We start from the raw sequence: 23,279 nt of genomic DNA, 5'->3' as shown, positions 1-23,279 counted from the left end.
ATCCGTTAGTTTCTCCTTTTCTAATATCTACTGGAAAACGGCTAATTTTTAACTTGATGTGCTGCTGACACCTCATACTTTTGCCAAAAAAATAGAAGTAATATGATTGTTCAGAAGATAAACAGCTTAATTGGCCGGATGTTTGAATTGTTTCTACAATTTGAAATCAGTATAAAAGGCACAAAAATGACATTAGCTTATTTTTTAAAAGTTTCTTTTGATGGCAATGTATTTGAGTTTAGCCTGACCTGAAAACAATAAAAAAAAATACAGATGGAAATAAACTGGAAGGTTGTGCAAAGAAATTAATTACCTGGCTCACTTGCCCTTCTGGAAGATAAGGAGGTTCTGGTCATATGAGACCAAACTGAAATTCTTTTAGCCGACCTGCAAAACACCATCCCCTCTGTGAAAGACGATGGTGGCAGCATCGTGCAGTGGGGTCTGATTTCCCATCAGAGTTGATGGGAAAATGGATGACGATAAATGCCGGGAAATCCTGTCTGAAAACCTTTTAGAGACTGCAAAACACGAGACTAGAGCAGAGGTTCACCTTCCAGCAGGACAGCAATCCTCATCCTGCAGCCAAAACTACATTAAATTGCTTAAATCAAAGCATATTTGTGTTGGATATGTTCCAGTCAAAGTCCAGACCTAAATTCAATCGAGAATCTGTGGCAAGATTTGAAAATTGCCTCACAGACACTCTATCAAAACTAAGAAAAGAACAAAGAAAAAATTCAGTCCACCCTCAGATTACTTGCAGCTGTAATTGCTGGGGGTCATACATGTGTTCCTGAAAACAAAGAAGAGCAATAAAACAGAATCAATTCAAGCTATAAAATAAATAAATAAAAACTCTCCTTGTTACAGTAATATGATTTTGTTTGGTTTGTTGATCTATTTACAGAACTTTGCTTCCATATTTCAGTGTTGATCAGTCTCTGGGGGTCACGGCTCACCTTGTTGGTCTCTCCTGGCAGGAACCACCCGTGGCGCGTGTTTGAAACGGTAAAGGTGGTAAACAAAGCAGGACGGATGCGGTCCCAGTGTCTCTCACCGGGGCTGCCGGGATCCAGCCCAGTGTCCGCACGCTCCAGTTGCACCAGCACCCCACGCACCAGCTACTACGGTTCTGACAACGCCAGCTTCATCCTGGAGGAAAAGCCCAGCTCCAGTCCGGCTCAAAAGGAGGACAGCAAGTGAGCTTCCAGAGCCACACAAAGCGTCAGATATTCCCTCTGTTCTATTCCACGCAAGTCACGGATGTTTCTCCCCTCCTCAGTGTCAGTGGGCCCAAACCCCTGGGTCAGCCCGGCACACCTGGTGGTCAGGACCTAGAAGCTGCTCTGCGCAACCTCTCCGCCCGCCAGCAGAGCCACTCCTCTGACCGGCCCTTCTTTGACGTGGAGAGGGAACGCAAACTGCGGGCCTTGGCGGCAAACTGCGAGGAGGGCGACGGCTCCAGCGGCTTCCTGACACCCAACGACAGCCTGGCCTCTAGCTCAGCCGCATCGACGGGCACCAATTACTCCAACGGGAGCTCGCGGCACTCCTGTGGCTCCTCAGGGGGCTCCAGGTCCTACCTGCCAGACCGCCTGCAGATTGTGAAACCTCTAGAAGGTAAAAGAAGGCTAAACTCCCAAGCATGATTTAAGGCACTCTAATGAAAACAAAACAGAAGTGAATAAAATGCCATTTTATTCATGAATCTTTAGACACCTGAGTGGAGGGTCTAAAATAAACACCCTGGACGTTTGCATTTAAAGCATTTGAACTGAACTATGCTTAAAATTCATCTTTACCATCTAAACTTCCCTGAGGAATGCATACCGAAAAAAAGGAAATGTCAACAAAACTCTAAATGCCGACGTGCATTTTGTTAGTCCACATGTTTTAAATGCTTAAAGAAAATGTTTTTTGTCTGAGAATCCAAACCATGCTTGGGTGTTGTCGTCGATAAGAGAAGAAAAAGCTCTCAAAGTGTCTTCAAAACAAAAGCTTTGCTACATGTGGAAAAATAAATCCTCCCTCTGGTCTCTGATTGGTTTAAATCAGTATATGTCAAAGTTTTAGCTGCGCCCTACAGTTAGCATGCAGTCCCCAAAACATTTAATACAAAGTTTTTTTTTTTAATATAAATTTGGTAGGTTTCTTTGCACTAATTGACTTATTTCATCCTAAAAGAGAACATTTGTTTCATTTCTATTTTTGAATAAATATAGTTTGTTCGAGCACTTTTACTTTGGTTTTGTTTTTCTAGCAAAATGCAGTTATTTTGAAGACAAAGACAAATAAAGGCCAAATTGACCCAAAAACACAATATTCATTCATTTTTATTGATATGAAAAAAAAGAGAAAATAAATTAAATGTAAGACATTTTAAGCAGTTATTTAAACTTTGAATGTATATTTATTTAAAATAAGGTTGAAGCAAGATATTTGTGACTATAGACTCAATAATATGTAGTTACTTTATAAATACATTGTAAAAATGTGTCGGTGAAACAATACATCCGGTTCACAAAGAGGGACAATACTTGATATTGGGGTCATCAGAACAAGACAAGGAAAATTGAGCTATAAGTTTGGAAGACAAAGAATCTCAAGCTTTGTTTCCACAACTATAATAACAGTTTCACAAATCACAAGCCTTGTTTTGAAGAGTCCAGAGTGTATTCCAGTCCACGTTTGACTTGTTTACTTACTGAATGAGTCTTTTATGTTTTGTGCTATCACAAACTGTCTAGAATGCTTTGTTGAACCTTTCATTAGTGATTAATTCAAACTGCATTTTAATGAATATCTGGTCAGTGTAGAATAATACAGTTCAGTTTTGATCAAAGTATTTTAGATAAAAAAAAAAAAAAAGATGATTAGCAGCTAGCGGTTAGCCACTCGCAGTATTCTGGCAGTATTTCTGTTTGGCGACACAAACTGCTGCCGGATATTCAGTGTAAATGTTTTGTTAGTCCGCTAGTCGAGAGGTTGACACAACTAGATAACTTAAGAACTGCTTCCTGCATGATTTCAAAGTAAGAGTCTCAAACATCGATACAGCAGAGTGTCAGGGTTAAAGCTCTCATCTTCGTATTGAAGCCCATAATAATGAACGTTTAAACGTACCCAACCAGAAAAAGTCACATGCTGATGACAGCTGCTAGTTTGGTTTGGTTTCTGGCTCTTTTACTACTTCTAACTACCCCAATAAGTGGCAAAACCGCAGAAAAATGCTTCAGTCAAGAAGATCAGCTCAGTGTTTTTGCAGGAGTTGGTTCAGCAACAGCACTGTGTCTGTCTCACGGTCAGGCTCGGTGACTCTGCACCACTGGCAGCAGCTAGCCAAACCAAACCTGGGGGGCATCCTCCACCCTCGTCCGGGAGTCCTGACCAAAGACTTCAAGGAGCTGGAGGTGGACGTTCAGCACGTCTACAGCCTGAACGACCTGGAGGAGGATGAGCCGGACCTGTCACAGCTCTCTGCTGCTCATGGTTTGGGTAAGACGTGTGCTTTTCTTTTATTTTTTTTAAAGTTAATATTTCTGGACTCCTTTTTTAAAGTCTTATTGATGTTCGTTATCTTCAAGTTTTTCAGTCCTCTTTAGCTTTTTAAGAGCCTAATAAGATGTGTGGGTTTTCCTCCATGTGAGGTTTAACATGTGTCTCCTCCCATGAACTGACAGCCTCTTCATCGGGTCCCAACCTCCCTCAGACCTTCCCCACACATCCCAAAACCACCTGCCAAGTCCTCCAACCCTCCCCTCTCATCCCCTCCTTCTCCAATCGGTAAGAACTCTGTAGAAATCCCAATCCCACCGCTGCGCTCTGTTGATTGTCACAGTTTTGACCGAATACATTTTCCTGCTCGATTGAAGTTAAACGATTTCAAGCAGCTGATCTCAGCCCTTTCTTTTTCTTTGCATCAAATCAAAATGTTTGTTTCTAGATTTCCTGTCTTCTTTCCTGCTGTTTCCCTCCTCTTGATGTGTTTCCCTTTCGCTACTTCTCTGGTAGAAAACGCCTGTCCAGGGTCATTCTCAAACTTTAGACGCAGCCTTCAGGGAAAAGTAAGAGCATGATTAAACGGACGCAGAACAATTAAATGTTTCCTGGCATCTTGATTAACCACAGAGGCAAAGTAGCATGTTTGTGTAGCTATTTTCTAGTTTAATATAAAGTTACAGCTTCGTTTTTGGATTTTCTTCGCTCATACACTGCAAAAAGGGAACTGAAAGTAAGTACAATTTTCTTGAAATTAGTATATTTTTCCTTCATTTGAGCAGCTAAATAAGACTATTTGCCAGTGGAATGAGTATTTTTACCCCTAAAATAAGATAAATTGATATCCTGCACTTGAAATAAGATGATGGAGATGAATTGTTCTTATTTTAAGTGCAAAAATCTTATTCCATTGGCAAATAGTTTTATTTAGCTGCTCAAATCTAGGATAAATACACAAATTCCAAGAAATTTTACTTACTTTGAGTGCCCTTTTTGCAGTGTAAATGTCATTTGACTGACATCTAACTCACAACTGCAGGAGAAACCAGTGAAACACAACGGTAGTTGTGTTTCATTGGTTTCACGCAGCCAAGGATTCATCCTGTTAAGGACTAAAGCGTAAATCGAGCTTCATAACTGGAAGTAACTGTTTGATCAGATGTGAGGTGTATTCATAATGAATGAGCACAGATTCAGGTTCCTGTTTCCAGTCCAGTCAGACGGTTCCTCTTGTTCAAACACTTGATTCACTTGCAGTTTGGTGGTTCTTGTCTATAAGGTTCAACAAGATTATTATTGTTATTTTTGCCAGGGATACCGAGAGATTGTTTAAGAATTACCACTAGTGCAATTGGCAGTTTTCATCTGCTTTCCACGAAAACATATTTTATTAAGGTGTAGAAATTGTTGTACAACCAGTCGCAGGATCTAATACATCTTTTAATAGATCCATTTTCTATAGAGAGACAGACAGCTTTCCTGAGGTTCTTGCATTTGTGCACATTTCGCTTTCAATTTCAAAAGAAACTTATTTATCCCTGTAGGGCAATTCAGTTTTAGCCTACCAGTCATATTAACAAGAGAAGAAGACAACAATCAATCAAGCGTTAGGAAACGCTGTTAATCACATCATACTGCATTCAGTACCGGAACAAAGAACCAAGTACAAACGTCACAATAACTGGACTATTTTTCTTTCTTTATAGTGTAGTTGTTGTTTTATACTCTTGTTTTGTAGCATTGTTTATCTCTGAGCAGCTGTATAAACTTTCTCCAACATCCTGCGATGCAAAGATGTTTGCAAACGGTCTCTGAGATGAAGAACAAACTCTGTCATTCGGAGTTTGTGTGGTAAATTAATTAAGATAATTAGCATTATTACCCACATTATGTCTGTGCACCTTTGCTTTTGTGAGCACAGAGATAATGTGGGTAATAATGCTAATTATCTTAATTTACCACACAAACTCCACACAGTTTAACCTTATTAAAAACAACTTTTAACTATAGTTAACTCTTTTTGTTATCTTAAAGAAACGCATGTTCTCTGCCTCTGTGTTAAACAGCTTGTACTAAAGTTTTGTTTACTGCTGTCGAGATGTTAAAATCAAAGTTGATTGAAGTTTTTCATTTCTTCTTTCTTTAGATTTCCACTAAACAACCAGATGCCGTCTTACTGTGAACAAACTAACAAGCTTCTCCATCTTTTTAGAAATGATTCACCCGACTAACCAAAGCTTGTTTTTTCACCCGTTTTACTAAACTGTACAAATGTTTCATCTCTCAGTTTATGTTTTCCTTTCAAGGAGCCAGACTTTGTTTAAATCTTTTAAAATTGTCCTGAGGAGTATTTCTTTAGACTTTCTGGAACTTATTATTTGGACTTTGGTTATATGTTTGTTGCTAAACTTATTCCTATAGTGTTTATACCGATTATTATATTGTTATTTTTATAATGTACAACATATGTTAGATTAATGTTAGATAATTAACCAATTTTTCTTTTTTGTGTAGAATACTTCAAAAATGTATTTTTATTTATTATTTTGTTACATTTTAAATCTATAATATTGTGTACAATAATATAAGTTTATTATTTAGATTTTTTTAATGGAAAAATATCAGTTTATTCATTAATTTTTTTACAAACAAATAATATTTTATGCAAATGTTTGACTTTGTTTTTTATTTTAATAAATTTTATTTCAATGTGTATTTTTTATAGATTTTTTCATAATTTTAACAAAACATGTAGTTATTATTTTTAATTTAAATAATTTATTTTAGTTTTTATTTAAAGCGTATTAGATTTAAGTTTATTTCTATTTTTATTTTTGATATGCAATAATTATATAGTATTTCTATTTTAATGTTAATTTTTAATAAATAATAGTTTTAAATTAGAAATTTTAGCACAGTGTTTCTGGCAACCATCAGAAAACAAGGCATTTATAATTTGCTTAATTTATTCTATAAAATCCTTATGAATTATATTTTAAGATTTAGAAATTAAAACGATTAAAGGTCTGGCTCCTTGACAGTAAAATCTAAATATATGGATCTCTGCATGTACATAAAGCAGGTGAAGCACAGGTTTCCATGCGATATTAACAGTTTTTCATGTGTTGGTTTGCAGCCTTCGCTCTTTCAGCCTGCCACCTCGTCGGGACGGTGAGAACGTGAGCGCCTCCTCCTCCTCCTCCTCCCACCTTCAGCACTTTCACCACAGTAGCCTCACCTCCACCGCCGCCACCTCCTCACTGGGACTCCTGCAGCTGCTGCAGCAGCACGGCATCTCCGCCTCCACCGACCCCTACAGCAACCCGCACTGCGGCCCCGCTGCGCCGCCTCCCGCCTCCTCCGCTGGGATACAGAGAGGAGGACGCGGCTCGTCCTCGGACACAAGCCGAGAGAGGAGCCTCTTCAGCCTGAACTTGGTGGAGAAGCTCCAGAGCCTCGGGCTGCACAGGGTGGCAGCCTGGGGCATGATGGGCCGCGGTGGGTACGAGAGACACCATCACCCCACAAAGTTGTGACACGCTCACTTGACTTACTCCTCTTCACAGCAGTGACTTCCCATTAAGCCATGAGATTCCCCACTGTGCAATTCACGACCCACCACAGCACCCGTGTCTTAGACAGACAGAACGCCACCGAATGTGTTGGAGCCACGCTTAGAGACGTTATCCGCGTAGAGTGATGATGAACTCGCGTTCGTTCAGCTAGTGTTTCATCTCAGGAGCTGATCTCCACTGCTTCTTGTCACGCACACGTAGAACGGCAGACAGAATCTTTTTATATTGTGTTTGTGAATATCATTTTACTATTTTCTCCATCACTGGTTTTAAAAATGTAATCGCTTGTTTGTTTGTTTTTTTTAGTTCCCAAAGTGTAGATGCTACCATTCTTGTTTGATATTTAAGAAAAAAAAAAAAGACTACATGCAGTATAAACTGAAGTTGTGACACTGAAGAACATCCAGATGCACCAAAGCACTGGTCTCCCTGTATTTCAGGGCTGCTACACTGAGGAAACGCTTCATGTTGAACAGAACATTCAGGTCCGCTGATGCAGTCGAGCTGCGACTCACAGCCCCCCCCCCCTGCACACATTCTCTTCTCTGATGTTTCTGTAAATCTGAGCCACGCCCGTTGACGGGTTGGACTTTCAGCGTCAAAGAAACCGATCGTGTCGACTCTGCTGTATCTCACGCCGTCAGGTATCTGTTCATCTGCTGGCATTTCTGTCGGATCAGGATCGTTTTTCTCTGGGCATTTAAGAGTCATTTCTTTTACTGTTTAAACACTGAGCTTCATTCAGAACGAATCAAATGTAGCAAAACGACGTAGCATAGTGTGGATTTAGAAGGGAAGAAATCAAACAAGCAGGTTGTAATCAGTTTTTTTTTTACCTAAATACGGCACTTTCCTGTTCCTCTGCACTGCTTTTCACTGTAGTCTGCCAGCTGTGTGTCAGTGTGTGTTTTACCACCTGAGAATAAAACTGTACATCTCCGTCCATTTAGGCTTCTGATATCTTTCCTCTGATGGGACGCTCACCAAACCGAAATCAGTCCAGACTACTGTGATCATTCTGCAAAGTAGTTTATTTATACATTTTTCAGGAGGAGTCAAACTTCAACTTCTCTGTACAGTCAGAAAAAAAAAAACACCAGAACAGAAAAGGCTCTCCGGCGGGCGGTCCTCACTCTGCGGCGTCCCTGCGTCCAAAGTCCACCCAGCCCTGGTAGTCCCGGTCCGCCATGCACTCCGAGTTCATCACCTCTGTGGACAAACCATTCCTACGTTGAACCACAGACACACACAAAGAACCCCTCAGTGCACAGATCTGATCACGCTCTGCACATTCACCCATCTGATTAGGCAGTCAGAGGGAACATTCGCAGGCGTGCAGCATACCTGTGATGGCTTGCATGATCTGCTTGGTCATTATCTCCCGATCGTCCTCAGACAGGTGCGTCCGTCTCTCGGCCCGAGCCGCCGCCTCTGCCTCCCTCGCTTTCTCCCTCTTGGCCAGAAGCCGCTGCAGGACGTTTACGCCCTTCGCCTCCCTGGCTGCAGAGCTCTCAGGTGCGGACGCAGAGTCGGAGACGAGCAGCGCCACCAGCAGTGCAACGACCAAAACGGCTTTCCCCGACATGTCTGATCCCCAGAAGAGAGAAAAGGGAGAAAAATCTCCGTTAGACATTCACGTTAAACACTTCTATGTGCAAATGTGAAATAAAAGGTACCGTACCTGTGAGAATGGGATGAGATGTTCACGCTGAAGAAGAGAGGTTGCTCTGCAGACCTGTGAGCGGGTCGACTCTTTTATACGGACGATGGGAGCGACAGCGGCGCAGCCAAAAAATCAAAGACTGATAACGACTTTCAGTGGGAGAACATTTGATGGATCGGGAAACGGATTACATGGGAAGAAAGTGCGTAAAGGAAACATGTCTGAAACCCGTAAATGTGCTTTTCACCTTTGTGGAAAGCCCTTTTTCACACTGCAATAACAATAAAACACGTCAATGTGTTTAAAGAAGAAATTCAATGATGTTTTTAGTGCTGCTTGTAACCAATACAGAACATCTAATGTAAATATGGGTTCAGCTTTAAAGGACCTACAGAAGCCCTGATGTGTAAAAACACACAAAGGAAAAAAAGGCAAGCATTTTACATCATTTCCAATTAGCGTTCGGGAGACCCTGTCCAATACAAAATATATGAATTTCTAGTTTTAAAATTTAGAAACTTTTCTTTTCCGAAATGTTTTTAATAAAATATTGTATCCACGCACAGTTTGGCCTAAAATTATGAAAACCCCTGGTAGATTCTGGTTTAAAGTAATCTTTTAAGTTTACCAACATGTCTCTTCAGAACCAAACGGATGTGAATGTTCTGGAGCGGTCCGGACATGAATCTGATTGAGAATCTATGGAGGGAGCTAAAGATTAGGGAGATGGAAGGGAGGCCTTCCTACCACAAAGACTTGGAACCACGAGTCAAACTCAAAGCCTGCCGGCTGAATCCGGCCCTCAAGAGTCAAAACTGGCATGTCGTGTCATAAAGTAGAGGCATATATCCTTTTAAAGTTGCTAAAACTGTGCCTCCTGTTGCAAATGTGGATTTTTTTTTAACTGTGAAGTAGCAGCATCCTACCACTAAATGTCAGTTTTCCCACAACACATTTAAACAACCCAGAAATGTCCAAAAAGAGAAAAAGTAATGCAGAATAATAAGTGTTTAAAGTGTTACTCACCCCAAATAGCAACTTTTTTTTTAAGATAAACTGTATAAATAGGGCCTAAGGGTGCTACTTTTATGTTACTGTGCATTTGTTGTTATTTCTAAGTGAACTGGAATGAAATTATGAAATCAATTTTAATGACTTCATGATGCCAAAGTGGTCCGATATAGAAATGAGTTTGACACCCCTGCTCTGAACGATCATCTGGTGATGAGCTGCTGCTCTCTGTACTTCCCTGATGACGTGTTGCCATCCTTTTAGCGACTAACCCTCAGGGGTTAGAAGGCATTAATGCTGTGTACATTGGCTATAGATTTTTTTTCTCAAGTGGTTCAGTTCCTCGATGGGGGGGGGGCTGTGATCTACATCCTCGTAGAGCAGCAGGAACACAGGACCTTTATCTCAGGACTCAAACCAGTCATTTGTCCCACAGTCAGAGTGTCCTGTCCCACGGGATGCTGAAAAAACATTAGTTTCCCACACTTTCTGGTTATTTTCCCTTCTGTAAACCTTCCTGCAGGTTTCTCTCATACTTCATGTGGTTTCAGGTCCAGCTAACCTGGCCACGCCCCACTTTTTGTTGTTATTGCTGCTCTTTTCTCAAACCCTTCACCTTTGACGGCTCTGGGCAGTCAGACTCCCCCTCTTATATCTTTTTTTTTTTTTTTCCTCCTGAATGTTCTTCCTGAAATGGAGAGATTGGTTTTGTCTTTGTTTAAAGCGCCTTCTGCTTTTAAATAAAGGGCATATGAATGATTCTGGATTAAACAGAAGGGGAACCCGGCTGTAAAAAAAGCTTCAGCAGCTGGTAGGAAAAGCGATCCCATTGAGAGTCTAACTTCTGAAAGTATGTCAAGACAACACAGAATTTCTATTTTTGGTATTTCCTTGTTGCAGCAATAATCACAAATATCTATTTGTGCAACATTGGACGCATCGGCCTAATCTGATAAAGACCCACAGACGGGGCCGGCTTTCACGCCTGATCAGATTTGCACATTCAGAGATGAACACACGCCCTCTTTATCAGTAAAAGGCAGCAGGAAATTGTCTCTGTTGCTTTTAGATTGTTTTCGCAGATGAAAATAGACCGAGATTCCTCCCAGAAATGTTTGTCGAGTTTCTTTCCGGTAAAAAGCAGATCTGTAACTTTGACAAAACACACCGAGGGCGAGCAGCTACTTCATGCAGTTTTAGACCAGACCAGTTTCCTCAAAAAGAACAAAACTAAAAGAAGCTTTGGAAGAAATGGGCTTATGTTGGTGCAATCTCTGCTTACTGCAGGAAATAAATGAAACGCATTAAACTCAAACTCTGAGGACAAGTTCTTTTTGTCTTGGTAGTTGTGAACATTGATTCAGTTCTTGTTTATCGTGCAGGAAAGAAAAATTGTTGTTTGGTCTTCCAACTGTCAGCCATTAAATTTTCCTCAGGGTCTCCCACAGCTGCTGTTCACCTGCACCAGTCCAACGGTGCACACATCCACCAGCTTAAATACCAAATAATATGTAAAAAGGAAATAAAAGTGAGAAACTGAACTCAGATCAAATCCAATCAGTAAAAGCTTTTAAGGTCCTAGATGTTATGTAAAAATGTACGTTCAGTGGATGACTGTCTATCCAGACTCATTCAGTCCCATCTGAACTGGATCAATAAACGTAAATCTAAGTTAGATGAGAGGCAGTAATTAAATCCTGAAATCAAATGTGCATGGAACAAAATCCTTAAGAGAAATAATCGAGACAGATAGGAACTAAATAGGAGGAGATATTCAGCAGGTCCTGCCTGAGTTTCAGCCTCCCTGACCCGCAGCGTGTCCTTCAGGACGTTCCTGGTCGGCTGCATTTCTCCCTAATGCAGAATTACTTTTGGGACCATTAGTTTCTAACCGCCTCACATTTGAATGCTTTTCATTCCCGAACAGAGAGTGAATTCACTTCTCTGTCCTTCACTTTTAAGCTGTCAGGATTTGAATCCATCATTAACTGAGTGTCACTTCCCTTTGAACTGAGGAACTGAAGAAATAGAAATGCCAAAAACAGGACAATAATAATAAAAGACTTCAAAGAGCCATCAGAGTTTTCACCCTGGGAAAGTGTTGAAGCTGCCATAAAAGTGTCCCAACAGCCCCTCAGGTCTGCTCTCTCAGCCTTTGACTAAAGCTAACAGATTACCTGAAGAGTCGCTGCAAAGGCCTCAACTAAAATAAATGTATTTAAATAGTAATAGTTTGTACCAGTTAAAGTTTTATGCATTTTGTCACATAGACTTTATGAATGATTAATGCCCTGTTTACAGAGTCCTCCATCTGAGCTGTGGGCCTCTGCAGCTCCTCCAGAGTCCCCATATACCTCTTAGCTGCATTTCTGAATATTAGACTCCTTCCCTAGCCGACCTTTGAAGGCTGTTACTTGCACTGGATTTTATTTAGTCATATCAGTAAAAGTCTTAATATGAGTTTTCCCCACTTCCACGATAATGCAGTATTTTGTGGTGGTCTATCACATAAAATCCAAATTGAATGCACCAACAAGGTTACATTTTATGTCTGTATTCAGACATAACGTGTAACAATCTACAGAGAAAAGCGTGCTAAAATGGGAGTTTTTCTCAATGTTTTCACCGAATATCTGATAATGTCTCTGATGGCGTTTCAGGAATTGCAGCTTTGAAACCACCCAAAGTCCTTCAGGCATGCCCCACATGCTCTAGCATCTTGCTGAAAATCTGTCTAATGATCAGTTTTGAGTTGCAGAACTGGCTCATTTAACCTGTCTGGCACAAAGACTCCTCCACGCACACCCATTTACTTGCAAATCTCTATTATCTGCAGCGCATACCTCTGGCTGTCATGCTGTGGGGCCCTGACACTACCTCCTCCCTATAAAGAGCCCAGCTGTCCACGGCAGAGACAGACCAGACCCTTCCTGTGGGCCAGCACCTCTCACACCTACTCCTCCTCCAGCTCAGGAGCATCATGTCTGTCAGACAGCAGAACTTCAGCTCCAGCGCCACTGTGGGCGGATGGATGCGACAGCGTACCTCCAAAGGGTATCTTCGTTGCAGCGCTCCCAGCGTGCATGGAGGAGCGGGCGGCTACGGGACGCGCATCTCCTCCTCCTCCTCTGTCTTCGGCCACTCGGGCTCTCTGGCCACAGGTGGCGAGTTAACCACCGGAGGGAAGTTCACCATGCAGAACCTTAACGACCGTCTGGCCTCCTACCTGGAGAAAGTAAGACCCGATTGTTCCTAAACTTAGGCTGCAAAGACGCACCTTTCCGCAGATGTAAGAAAAGTAGCTCATCAGGACAAAAGGAACTGAAATTGTTCTATAAAGCAGGTGACTTCAGAGATCTGGTCTGTTTTAGCTTCAGGTCTGAAGCATGTAATTTCTCTTGATATTTGATCACATCTTCATGCTCTCCTCCAGGAGATCTCATCAGTAACCAGTGATGAAAATAATTGGATTTTTGTTAACATTTAAATTAATGGACATACCTCTTTTCCCTCTTTTTTTGTTGTTGTCAAAAACAGACAAGAAGAAATTTATATTTGATTCAATTTAGTTTTTCCATTGAAACATAAGGGGAAAAATTTGAAGGTAAACAGAATCTTGTATTGATCCATTTTCATATATTCTGACAGCATCTACATCTAAACATTTGCTCTTAAAGTATGTGTAACACCCTGTGGCGTTGTTACTGACAGTTCTTGAGAAATTACTATAATCTGAAATTAACTATGTCTTCCTTTTTTCCCCCGTATTGTTATTTTCTGGTATTTTATTTTAATTTCTTAAATTTTTTTTTTTTATCAAACTTAGTTTTATTTACTGTTTTATCCTTTATTTACCTGTGATGGTATTGTTGTTAAGCACTTTGGTCTGCTGAGGTTGTTGTAAATGTGATATATAAATAATAAACTTAATTACTTACTTACTCATAAGGTAACAGGTGAAGGTTTTCAAATCTAGCTCACAATGTGGCTCAAAATGCTACAAAACTATCCAAAAAATGCCTTGACCAAAATTATCAAAGCTTTTAATATATATATATATATATATATATATATATATATATATATATATATATATATATATATATATATATATATATATATAGACAGACCCTTTTCTTGGAGAGTGCAAATAAAGCACTGTTATTATTTGAAAATCTCACCAAATCTTAATTTCTACTCATTTGTTTTCCACCTAAAGAAAAAGAAAGACAAGCATTTTGTTTTAAACGATTCCGTTTCAAAAGCAAGAATGCACCAATTGTTTTCATTACTTAATTTATTTTTTTATTTTTAAAGCAATCTAATTACCAAAAGATGTAGAGACCTTAAAGAACCCCAGTTTTAATCAAATTCAAAGAGATTACTGCAGATGATCAGAAGCTGGGTCCAAGCATGTTGTGGTGATTAAATTATCTCATCAGAAACCAAAAACGATGGAAAATACTGAATTAAAAATAATAGTTGTCAAAAAACAATTAGAAGGATTTTCTTTTCACAATTAAATTAATAAAAAAAAAAAAAACTCCTGGCAAAAAGAAACTAAATATTTGCCTCCTTTTAGCCTTTTAAATCTAAGTTTGTGCTATTAAGGTACATTGTCCATCCAGTGAGGTCACTACTCCATGTTTGACTGGTGGGATTATTTTTTACATCCAGATTACGATGTGATACAAAATCCAACAAATCTTTTGTTCTCATCCAACATCCCCTCATCCAAAGTCATCATGATTTTAGATATTTGTTCATTTTCTATGTTTCGGTTCACTTTAGATTTGTTTCGTGTTAAAATAACTAACACCTTTGAGTCGTGCAGAGGAAATGGCGCCCCCTGCCGTCACGAACGTCGCAGGATTAGGTTCCTGTTTAGAATTATCATAATTTTAAACATGCACCTAAAATTTAACCCAAAATGTAAAGTTTCTGCGCATCTATTTTTAACCGATAAAAAAGAGAAATGATTCATGTTTCACTTTAATATTTAGTGTTGTAATCCTCTTTTTTTGTTTACTACTAGTTACCAGAACCTGAAAAGACTTAAAATACACTTTAATGGAAAATACAAAATTCAAGAATGAATTAAAATCTTTCTTAGATAAACACATTTTGAAATTTATCTTGATTTTATTCTAGATATTTTTTGTGTCAGACTGTTAATTCAACAATTATTATGTTCACATTGCAGAAGAAAACTGCAAATTTTTAAATATTTGAAAGCTGCTCTTTTATAGTTCAGAGTAAAAATTAGGAGATCACGGCAAAAACGTTACTGCTTTTTATTGTTTGTTGACTAAAATAACCGTCTTAGCTTTAATCTACAAAATGCTGACATTTATCCTAATTTTCAAACAAAAATGTTGTCACTTCCAGCACTGATTTGCAGAAAATGATGCATGAAAAAAAGTTCATATTTAATATTTTTGACTAATTCAGGTGTTCTGGAGAGTTCAGACATCATAATTTTGGGAGAAGTTTTAATAACATGTCATACGTGTAGAGATGCTGATTTCTAGAAATAATTTTCCATATTTGTTGTCTTTCGTCACCAACATGGATCAGAGGAGGTCTTCATTGATATTCATTAAAGAACACATTAAACAGTGTTAAATATCAGCAACATTTAACAGACTATTTAACTCTACAGCTCAGAGTGTCTTTAACTGAGGTAGCTTGAAACACTGACTGAACTGGGTTTTTCCAGGTGCGCTTTCTGGACAACAGGAACAAGGAGCTGCAGCTGAACATCGACGAGTTCTGCATGAAGAAAACTTACGTCACCAAAGACTACAAATCCTACTTTTCCACCATCGAGGATCTGAAAGCAGAGGTACCGCTCACATTTCACATGACAGCACACAAGAGCGAGAACGCGTAGGGCAGAGCATCATGTCAGGATAGAAACGACTGCTTCTTAAATTAATCAGTGAGATTTTATTTATGAAGCGCCTTTCATGCAGTTAGATGTAAAGCAAGGAAGCTTTGCTGAGGTTAAAAATGGAGGAACAAGCAAAGAATCACAGCAGACAGTGCATTAAGCTAAGGATGTAAAGTACTAAAAACAATCAGGCACATACCTAAGGATGCAATATAAACACAAAATGTACTTTAACGATAAGCGAGATAACATAATTAAAGTTTTGAGGTTATCCATCTGTTGCACACCAGATGACGAAATTGAGGAGAAGAAAACAACCCATAATACATATTAATTTGTCTTTATAGGAAAACAAGATGATATGGTATTTTACCAATCATTTTAAGAGAACTAATAATTCCTTTTATTTAATTTTTTAGTAATTACCATTTCACAAATAGCAGACCGTGTTTTAAACAATTTGTATTGAATGTAGAAACATTCATTCTAGGTTAACTTGTCCCATATTTAGAGACTTTCATGCTTGTCTTTATCTAAGGTGTCTGAATGGCTGGACAAGCCTTGAAAATGCTCTTTTTGTGTTTTCACAAATAAGATAAGAGTATACATTTATCTGATTCATTGTAATCAAAATACATGTTCCAAAAAAGAACAAAACAACAACAGAGAAATAGCCCCTTAGTTAACCCTATAAGAAGTTAATAATCTGCAACAACTCCTTAAAATCATTTTTATTTGTTCGCCACGTTCAAATATGTTTTTTTAACAGGAAGCCAAAACTGCCAGCAAGTCGATGGCTTGAAAGCGGAGGAGGTTTTATTGCTTAGAAATAAATACAGATACATGGTAACAGGCTTAAAGCTCCTAGCTCCAACAGCACAATTCGTTAGACTACCTTCCCTCTGACAAGATTTACTGTGAAGTTTTAATCCCATCATCTTGTAGATGAATAGTTGAGGCACCACTGATAAAATAGGATCAATTTGGGGCATTTCAGGAGCCAGACATTTTGGTTTCCAGTTTGCTTTTTCTTAAAAGACTTCCCTCTGCAATGCTTTTGTCACAGGATGAACACATTACAGTCGAGCTGTCGCCTTTTATTGTAATGATGAACAGCAGAGAGCCGCTCTCCATTGATAGCATCCTGATTTTTCCCACCCCACCTCTATCAAAATCATACTTCCCGTTTTGGTGCATAAATGACAGATTTAATGTTTTGTTTTATAAATAATCTATGAGGCCAATTTGAATCCCTTCAAAGTGTTGTGCAGTAACTCGAACCGCCCAAAGTGAGCACATTTTCTTCACATTATGCTAACTGGCCCCATCCTGCTGAGTTATTCTTCAGACGGCTCTAGATTGGATGCAGATCAATCGTGTGTTGATGCTGGGGCACAAACGTCTCCTCTCCTTTGCTTTCAGATCTCAAAAGCCTATTTGGAGAACCAGAGGATGCTCCTGCTGATTGAGAACTCCAAACTTGCAGCAGATGACTTTAAAAACAAGTGAGTTAGCGCTTAAATAAGAGCCGTTCGATACAGTTAATCAGTCAAAGTCCAGAGGAGTCAAATTCTGTACGATCGGAACGCCTGACCGGAAACTTTAGTTAGATTTTCTTTGATTACATGCTGACGCTTTCATAACAATGGTAGGTATGAGATGGAGATGAACATGAGGAAGACGGTGGAGGCTGACGTGCTTCAACTCCGAGGGATGCGGGACTGCCTGACTCTCGCCATCAGCAGCCTGGAGATGACCGTGGAGGAAACGAAGGAGGATCTAATCTGCATGTCCAACAGTCACAAAGAGGTGAGAGTTGCCGTCTGTGCAACTATAATAGTGTCTGAAGAGGAGGATCTGGGCAGAAAATAAAAGGTTTCCTGTGTGGCCCGCTGCAGGAGATGGAGCAGCTGCGACTGCAGGGCGCGGGGAAGGTTAACGTAGAAGTGGACGGCGATGAGTCCATCGATCTGGAGAAGGTCCTGGAGGAGATGAGGGAGCGGTACGAAGCCATCATGAAGAAGAACAAGGAGGGAGTCGAGAAATGGTTCCAGTCCAAGGTGAGGAAGGAGGTACAGGAGGTTTGGACTTTGACTTGATGGCTTGAATCGAGTCAGACTTGAGTCACGGCTTTGACGGCTTGAAATGATGCTCTAATTAAAGCCAAGAAACAGGTTAGAGAGCCCAGATGCCAACAAGGAAAAGGTAGGAGACACCCTGAAAAGGTTTCCTATCCAATTGTAGGGCTGAAAACCTTGAAGAAAGAAGTTAAACATTCATACAAAGGATTTATTTTAAATGTTTTGTGACTTTACAAACACTTTTTCAGTTTTTTTGTATAGTATGAAAGGAGTTTTCATTACATACTGTTAAAGACTTGAGATTTAAACCATAGGACTTGGATTTGGGGCTTGTTAATCGTGACTTGTGACTCGACTCTCACGTGTGAGACCTGTGGTGAGAATATCCCAGAACCTTCAGATGCATTAAAAGAAAATGAAAAGCTGTTCTTTGTGTTTGTTCTCGTGTGCTTGTGAGATAGACGGAAACTCTCCAAGAACAAATCCTCACCTGCACGACAGAGGTGAAGACGTACCATTCAGAGATCTCCAAGCTGAAGAGGACCTACCAGGCTCTGGAGATAAGCCGGCAGTCTCTGTGCACCGAGGTGAGCCGCGGACGGTCGAACTGATTAGGAAAACACGCCTGGTTTCAAAGATAAAACTTTTCCTTTAACCTTAAATCAGCAGACACACGCCCTGATGGAAAAATGTGACAAGCTCATAGTGATAATTTTTTCTTGACTTAAAAAAAAGAAACTCCCTTTAAAGTAAAAGTAAAATTCTCTCCACTGCAATGAGAGCAGATTCTGCAGTGAAGGTCTACAATGGACGGCACATGGAGGGACATTTAAAAGAAAAGATATTTAGTTTATATGCAGCTCCATTTGCCAGCTTCTGATTTATAATTTATAATTTTATTATTAGCGTGAATGAAACCATGATGAGGAAGTGAGGCTTCAGGCTCCCGCTGGTTATCAACAGCTGGGATGCCGTTCATGAAGGTTTCTGCTCAGGATGAAACTTTCTAAATCTTTAAAACCAAAGTGTATGTTAGCCAGGAACCCCAGACAGCACATTCACTATTAAAATCTAAGATTTACTCCCACCCATTATGAGCATAAATGTAATATCAATTCAAAGGCTGTTAATGATGCTGACACCATCCTTTTTCCAGGCTACGATGGTGATAAAATATACATCATCGATAGTTTTTAGCAACGAGATTTGGTGTTGCCCTGGAAAATTGTGTATTTTCTTTAATCCAAGCAGGCTCAAAGATGTCAAATTACACGTGTTGAAATGTCAGTCACAAGCAGCAGAGAAAACAGGCACTTTTTGTAACCATCCGCAAGGTTCTGGCATAATTCTGGCCAAACGTTTGATCAACCTTCCTATCACAAATGGAAGAGTTCAATTAGATGTGCTGGTTCATTGTCACAGAGTCTGGTTTTAAACATAGTTTATACAGTTTTTAATGAGGCTGAGGTCCAGGCCATTCCAGAACCAGTTATGAAGTGTGTTTGTGATCATTTCTCTACTGGAAGTGTCTCATTTTTAATCATCTAGCCTTTAATTGGTGAAGTTAGAAAATTTGGAGGTAGGCCTAATTTTATTATTCCATCTGTTTTGTGCAAATCACCAACCAGTACCAGAAGAACCGAAATAGACCCTCAGCATCATTCAACCACCACCATGCTTGAAGGACGGTTTAGTCTAATTAGGTTCAAAAACGTTGAACTTGACTCCTCCAAACATTAATTTTGTTATTTTTGGACAAACAGCTTAGTCTTTGTCTCGTCTAACCAGAATGTTTTTCTCCAGAAGTCATTAAGCTTGTCCATGTGTGCAGCTTCAGATTTTAGTCGACCTTGAAGGTCCCTGATTTAAAATATGGGCTTCTACCTCTTACTTCAATGAATGTTAAACTGGCTTCACTTCGAATGGTGACACGGATGTTCCAGCAGCTCCAGGTCCATGATGGACTTCAGCCTGGCTGTTCTTACTATTGTCCTGGACATCCCAATTGATTTCCTTTCATCTGAGGGACGAGGTCTGGCTCAAATGATTGAAACTTGGCCAGGAATCACAAAAACACTTAAAAATTAATTTGAAATAAATAAAGCAGACTCACATTAAGCTGGAATGCCTTTCCTAAACCAACCCTCCAAACCCTACCACCATATTAGTCATGTAAGGGTTAAAGCCGAAGACAAACATTTTAACCTCTTAGAACCAGAGAATTGTAAACTAAACTTAGGCTTTTTGATTCCTAAAAAGTATTTGTTTCTCTGCAAACATATATTTTTCTTTCTCCTGACAGATCTGTAATTGAGGGTTTTCAACTGATCAAACATGTGTGTTTAAAGAGAAACTGACTTTTTCAGCCTTCTTTCAGGTGCCTTAAAGTCTGTGTTTGGACCAAAATTCTTGGATCTTAAGGAGGTTAAACCAGCTCTAGCATTTCTGCCAACAAGGGCGGTCATGTTTGCTGCCAGAACTACGGCAGAAGCTTAAACTCCGGGGATGGGAGGCTCTGAAGGGCAACTTGTAAAGACGCTAATCAAATATTTGTATAATTTTGCCCCTGCGAGGATAACTATGAGTTCAAACTTGCGCAGCACAGTCTTGTTTTTGACAACGCTTAGATTGTTTTAAAAATGGTTTTGTCCTGGGAAATGTGTGACTCAAATGCATCATTTAAAAAGACCCAAATCCACATAACAGTCATGCCCATGATGACTCGACGTAAACTTCGATGTTTGTCATGCACATCTAAACCAAATGTTGACAGCAAGATTAGCTCCCAAACTATCGAAAAGCATTCCTAAACAGGAAACCTTTTTGTTTCAGACCTGCACCGAAAGGAAACTCTTCCATCCATTAATGTCAAGGATTTTATGCACTCTGACATCAAGATCATTTGTTGTCCCACAGTGGGGAGATTCGGGTGTACTAACAGCAAAGAGCAAATTTACAATGTAAGGAATTTTCTTGACTATCGCATTGTCAAGAAATTAAAGAAGTGTGCAACTGAGTAGAGTCGTTTAAAAAGTGCAAAGTATGTCTATATGTATGCATAAAAAACACCAATATACTAGTTTTAAGAATGGAAAAACAAATGCAAAAACAGCAGAAATGATGAACACTCATTGAGTTTGTTTGGAGCAGTGATAGTTGTAAAGTCTACCAGCTCCTGGGAGGGAGGACCTGCGATAATGCTTATTTGCTTTGTCAGCTTCTTGCATGGGATGGGAGACACTGAGATGTTAGCTTGAGTCATTTTGTCTCCCACAACCTGCATTGAGTCTGGGGAGCATCCTAGAAGTGAGCTGGCCCTCCTGATGAGCTGCTTCCTCCCGGCTCTAGATAAGCTGCTGCTCCAACAAGCTACACGATAAACACATGTGCTAACATTTCCCCTTAATTAGGGGAGGATGATCTCTTGGGGTAACTATTTCAGGAGACGTGCCTCAGCAACAGTAATTAGACACAAAAGCAAGAAAACCGTTTTTTTTTTTTCATACCAACAAAGTACTATAAGTCTTACAAGCTGAGACTCATCCACCAATCAACGTGAAATGTAGCCCCATTCCTCACGTTTGCTTCTGCCTGGCCTCCAGATGCTGTGCATGCAGCAGAACATCTCTGACGTGAACAGCCAGTACTCTGTGAAGCTCAGCCAGTACCAGACGGTCACCACCGCCCTGGAGACGGAGCTGCAGGCCCTGCAGGCGTCTATGGCACAGCTGCATATCAAGTACTCCTCGCTGCTGGACCTGAAGACCAGGCTGGAGGCGGAGATCGTAGAGTACAGGAGGCTGCTGGAAGGAGAGGCGTATGAGCAAAAGAAGTGAGGCATTTTCACTCAAACTTGACCAAAGAACCCAGTCGCAGCAGCAGAAGTGATTACGCTATCATAACTTTCACTTTCTTCACAGGGCAGTGATCATCAAGCAGGTGACGGAGCAAGTTGAAGGTATGAATCCCAACCTTTCACCCTGCGATCCTGCTGCCTTTTGTAGTAAAAGCCCAGACAGGTTCTCCTGTTGCAGTAGACTGACGTTTTGTGCTTTTTGCAGAGCAAAAACCCCTCATCGAGAAGAGAGTGAAGACCATTGTGGAGGAACTGGTTGATGGAAAGGTTGTGTCCTCTTCTGTTGACACCCAAGTGCACACCATCCAGTAACTTACCAAAACCTGCTGGGTTAATTATTTACCTGCAGATTTTACTTTGCCAGATGTTCTTTTAAGGTATTATCTTCAGACTTGAAAATGTAACACACTTGGTTTATGTGCTGGTCTTTGCTTTTGGAAAAAAATATTAACCTGAAACTAAAATAAAATATTTCAAAAACAGAGTTGAGGTTGTCAACTATGGCTCATAAATGTGTATAATTTGCGCAGACTTCAAAAGAAAGCCAGCACCGTCACAACAGACTCCACAAAGATTGTTTTTTTCCCCTCTCCACTTTCATCTAATAATGATTTGGAACTTTAAAAACCAAATCCAGCAGACCCAGAAACAGCTTTTATGCCTATGCGGTCTAAACTAACCCCCCATATGGCTTAATGGACAGAATGCAGTAAATATCCCGATTTCTGTTAACCTTCGTTTTATTTAAAATGTAATGTTATTTTGTATATATCTGTATTTGATATTCACACTGCCAAACGAAAGCTGTAAAACCGATGGTCATTGTGTGAGACAATGGCAATAAAAGCTACTGTATTCTATCATTTTGACCATAGCTGGCATTCAATCACCCCTGGAAGTTAATCATAGTCACTAAAGATAGAAAAAAATTGTATAAAACTGTAAAGGTTTCACAAATCCCAAGGAGATTTCTTGGGCATATTATATTAAATAAAAGAAAAATAGAAACATAAATAGAGCATATAAATGTATCGTTGATGTAAATTGAGCTCTAACCACTGGGTGTCTCTGTTGTCTCTTTCTGAAAATGCTCTGGCACAGCTGCATCTTGCATAACCTCAGTTTGCTAAAATGGAAACAGATTGTTGCAGCAAAAGAGATGTTTCCAAGTGTGATTAGCTTGATTTACTGCCAGTGAGTTAATTATGTGTTGAATACGCGAAGCCGATGCTTTTCAGGCCTACCATTGGCATTTTATAAGTCCCAGAGGAAAAGGAGCCAATGCTGGAAGTACTTTGGCAAAGAAGCACGGAGAGGAAAATGTTGCTTAAGTACAAAGATTAGACTTTTATGGTTCTCAAAGAGGTGAAGTTATGACTTGCTGGTCATTTTGAAGGCATCAAAGATTTCTTTGTCAAAGGTTTAGGATTAATGCTGTGATTCAAACGGTAAAAGTGACTCAGTCTTCAAGGACTGCCATTCCCTTCGCTGCTTTTGTGCTGCTGCATTCTTCAACGTGCTGAAGCTGTTTAGATTCAGTGCTGTCATGCATAATCCTCTGTCAAAAGGCTTTCACACTGTTTCACCTGCGGTATCAAGCTTAGGTAACAAAGGTAAAGCTTATTCACCTCAACAGTTCAAATGTTAAAACAACAGTGCTAAAGCAGAGCAAACCAACTTTATTTAACTTGCAGAGAGT

General features: G+C 39.8%; 3 protein-coding genes across 5 annotated transcripts in view; 2 read left to right on the top strand and 1 right to left on the bottom strand.

Annotated features, from left to right (window-relative positions):
- Positions 1-8,021, top strand: part of si:dkey-28e7.3 (trafficking kinesin-binding protein 1) — a gene marked incomplete at its 5' end in the record, with an annotated part of 31,252 nt that extends 23,231 nt beyond the window's left edge. Inside the window, 5 exons of the mRNA XM_036137255.1 lie at positions 984-1,202; positions 1,286-1,623; positions 3,310-3,498; positions 3,684-3,786; positions 6,638-8,021. Of these exons, the coding sequence (XP_035993148.1) occupies positions 984-1,202; positions 1,286-1,623; positions 3,310-3,498; positions 3,684-3,786; positions 6,638-7,037 (1,249 nt within the window). The remainder of the gene's footprint in view (positions 1-983; positions 1,203-1,285; positions 1,624-3,309; positions 3,499-3,683; positions 3,787-6,637) is intronic.
- A 99-nt stretch (positions 8,022-8,120) lies between these two features.
- On the bottom strand, positions 8,121-9,111 carry LOC105917290. 3 transcript variants are annotated; one of them, XM_012852056.3, is made up of 3 exons: positions 8,758-9,111; positions 8,421-8,663; positions 8,121-8,285 (listed from the first exon to the last, which is right to left on the bottom strand). In XM_012852056.3, exons 2-3 carry the CDS (start codon positions 8,659-8,661, stop codon positions 8,206-8,208), a joined length of 321 nt encoding a protein of 106 aa, XP_012707510.2. In that variant the 5' UTR covers positions 8,662-8,663; positions 8,758-9,111; the 3' UTR covers positions 8,121-8,205. The 3 variants fall into 3 exon arrangements, with proteins under 3 accessions (XP_012707510.2, XP_035993150.1, XP_035993151.1); XM_036137257.1 differs by having other exon boundaries at positions 8,421-9,111; XM_036137258.1 differs by having other exon boundaries at positions 8,212-8,302; positions 8,421-9,111.
- Positions 9,112-12,644: 3,533 nt separating this feature from the next.
- LOC105917294 (keratin, type I cytoskeletal 20) lies at positions 12,645-22,440 on the top strand. The gene is made up of 9 exons (XM_012852062.3): positions 12,645-12,985; positions 15,470-15,595; positions 17,066-17,148; positions 17,296-17,452; positions 17,542-17,703; positions 18,186-18,311; positions 21,327-21,556; positions 21,645-21,682; positions 21,786-22,440. Exons 1-9 carry the CDS (start codon positions 12,731-12,733, stop codon positions 21,890-21,892), a joined length of 1,284 nt encoding a protein of 427 aa, XP_012707516.2. The 5' UTR covers positions 12,645-12,730; the 3' UTR covers positions 21,893-22,440.
- Positions 22,441-23,279: the final 839 nt, after the last annotated feature.

The sequence above is a fragment of the Fundulus heteroclitus genome, chromosome 5 (genome assembly GCF_011125445.2).
Source record: "Fundulus heteroclitus isolate FHET01 chromosome 5, MU-UCD_Fhet_4.1, whole genome shotgun sequence".
NCBI lineage: Eukaryota > Metazoa > Chordata > Actinopteri > Cyprinodontiformes > Fundulidae > Fundulus > Fundulus heteroclitus.
The sequence above is the reverse complement of the archived record's forward strand: the minus strand, read 5'-3'. Positions and strand labels throughout refer to the sequence as shown.

Bases quoted from the DNA above. Each gene is read 5' to 3' on its own strand.
- LOC105917290 (XM_036137257.1), bottom strand. From the start codon at position 8,709: ATGTCTAACGGAGATTTTTCTCCCTTTTCTCTCTTCTGGGGATCAGAC. The intron at 8,286-8,420 runs GTATGCTGCACG...GTTTGTCCACAG, and splicing joins GATCATGCAAGCCATCACAG to AGGTGATGAACTCGGAGTGC.
- LOC105917294 (XM_012852062.3), top strand. From the start codon at position 12,731: ATGTCTGTCAGACAGCAGAACTTCAGCTCCAGCGCCACTGTGGGCGGA. The intron at 21,557-21,644 runs GTGAGGCATTTT...CTTTCTTCACAG, and splicing joins GAGGCGTATGAGCAAAAGAA to GGCAGTGATCATCAAGCAGG. The intron at 21,683-21,785 runs GTATGAATCCCA...TGCTTTTTGCAG, and splicing joins GGTGACGGAGCAAGTTGAAG to AGCAAAAACCCCTCATCGAG.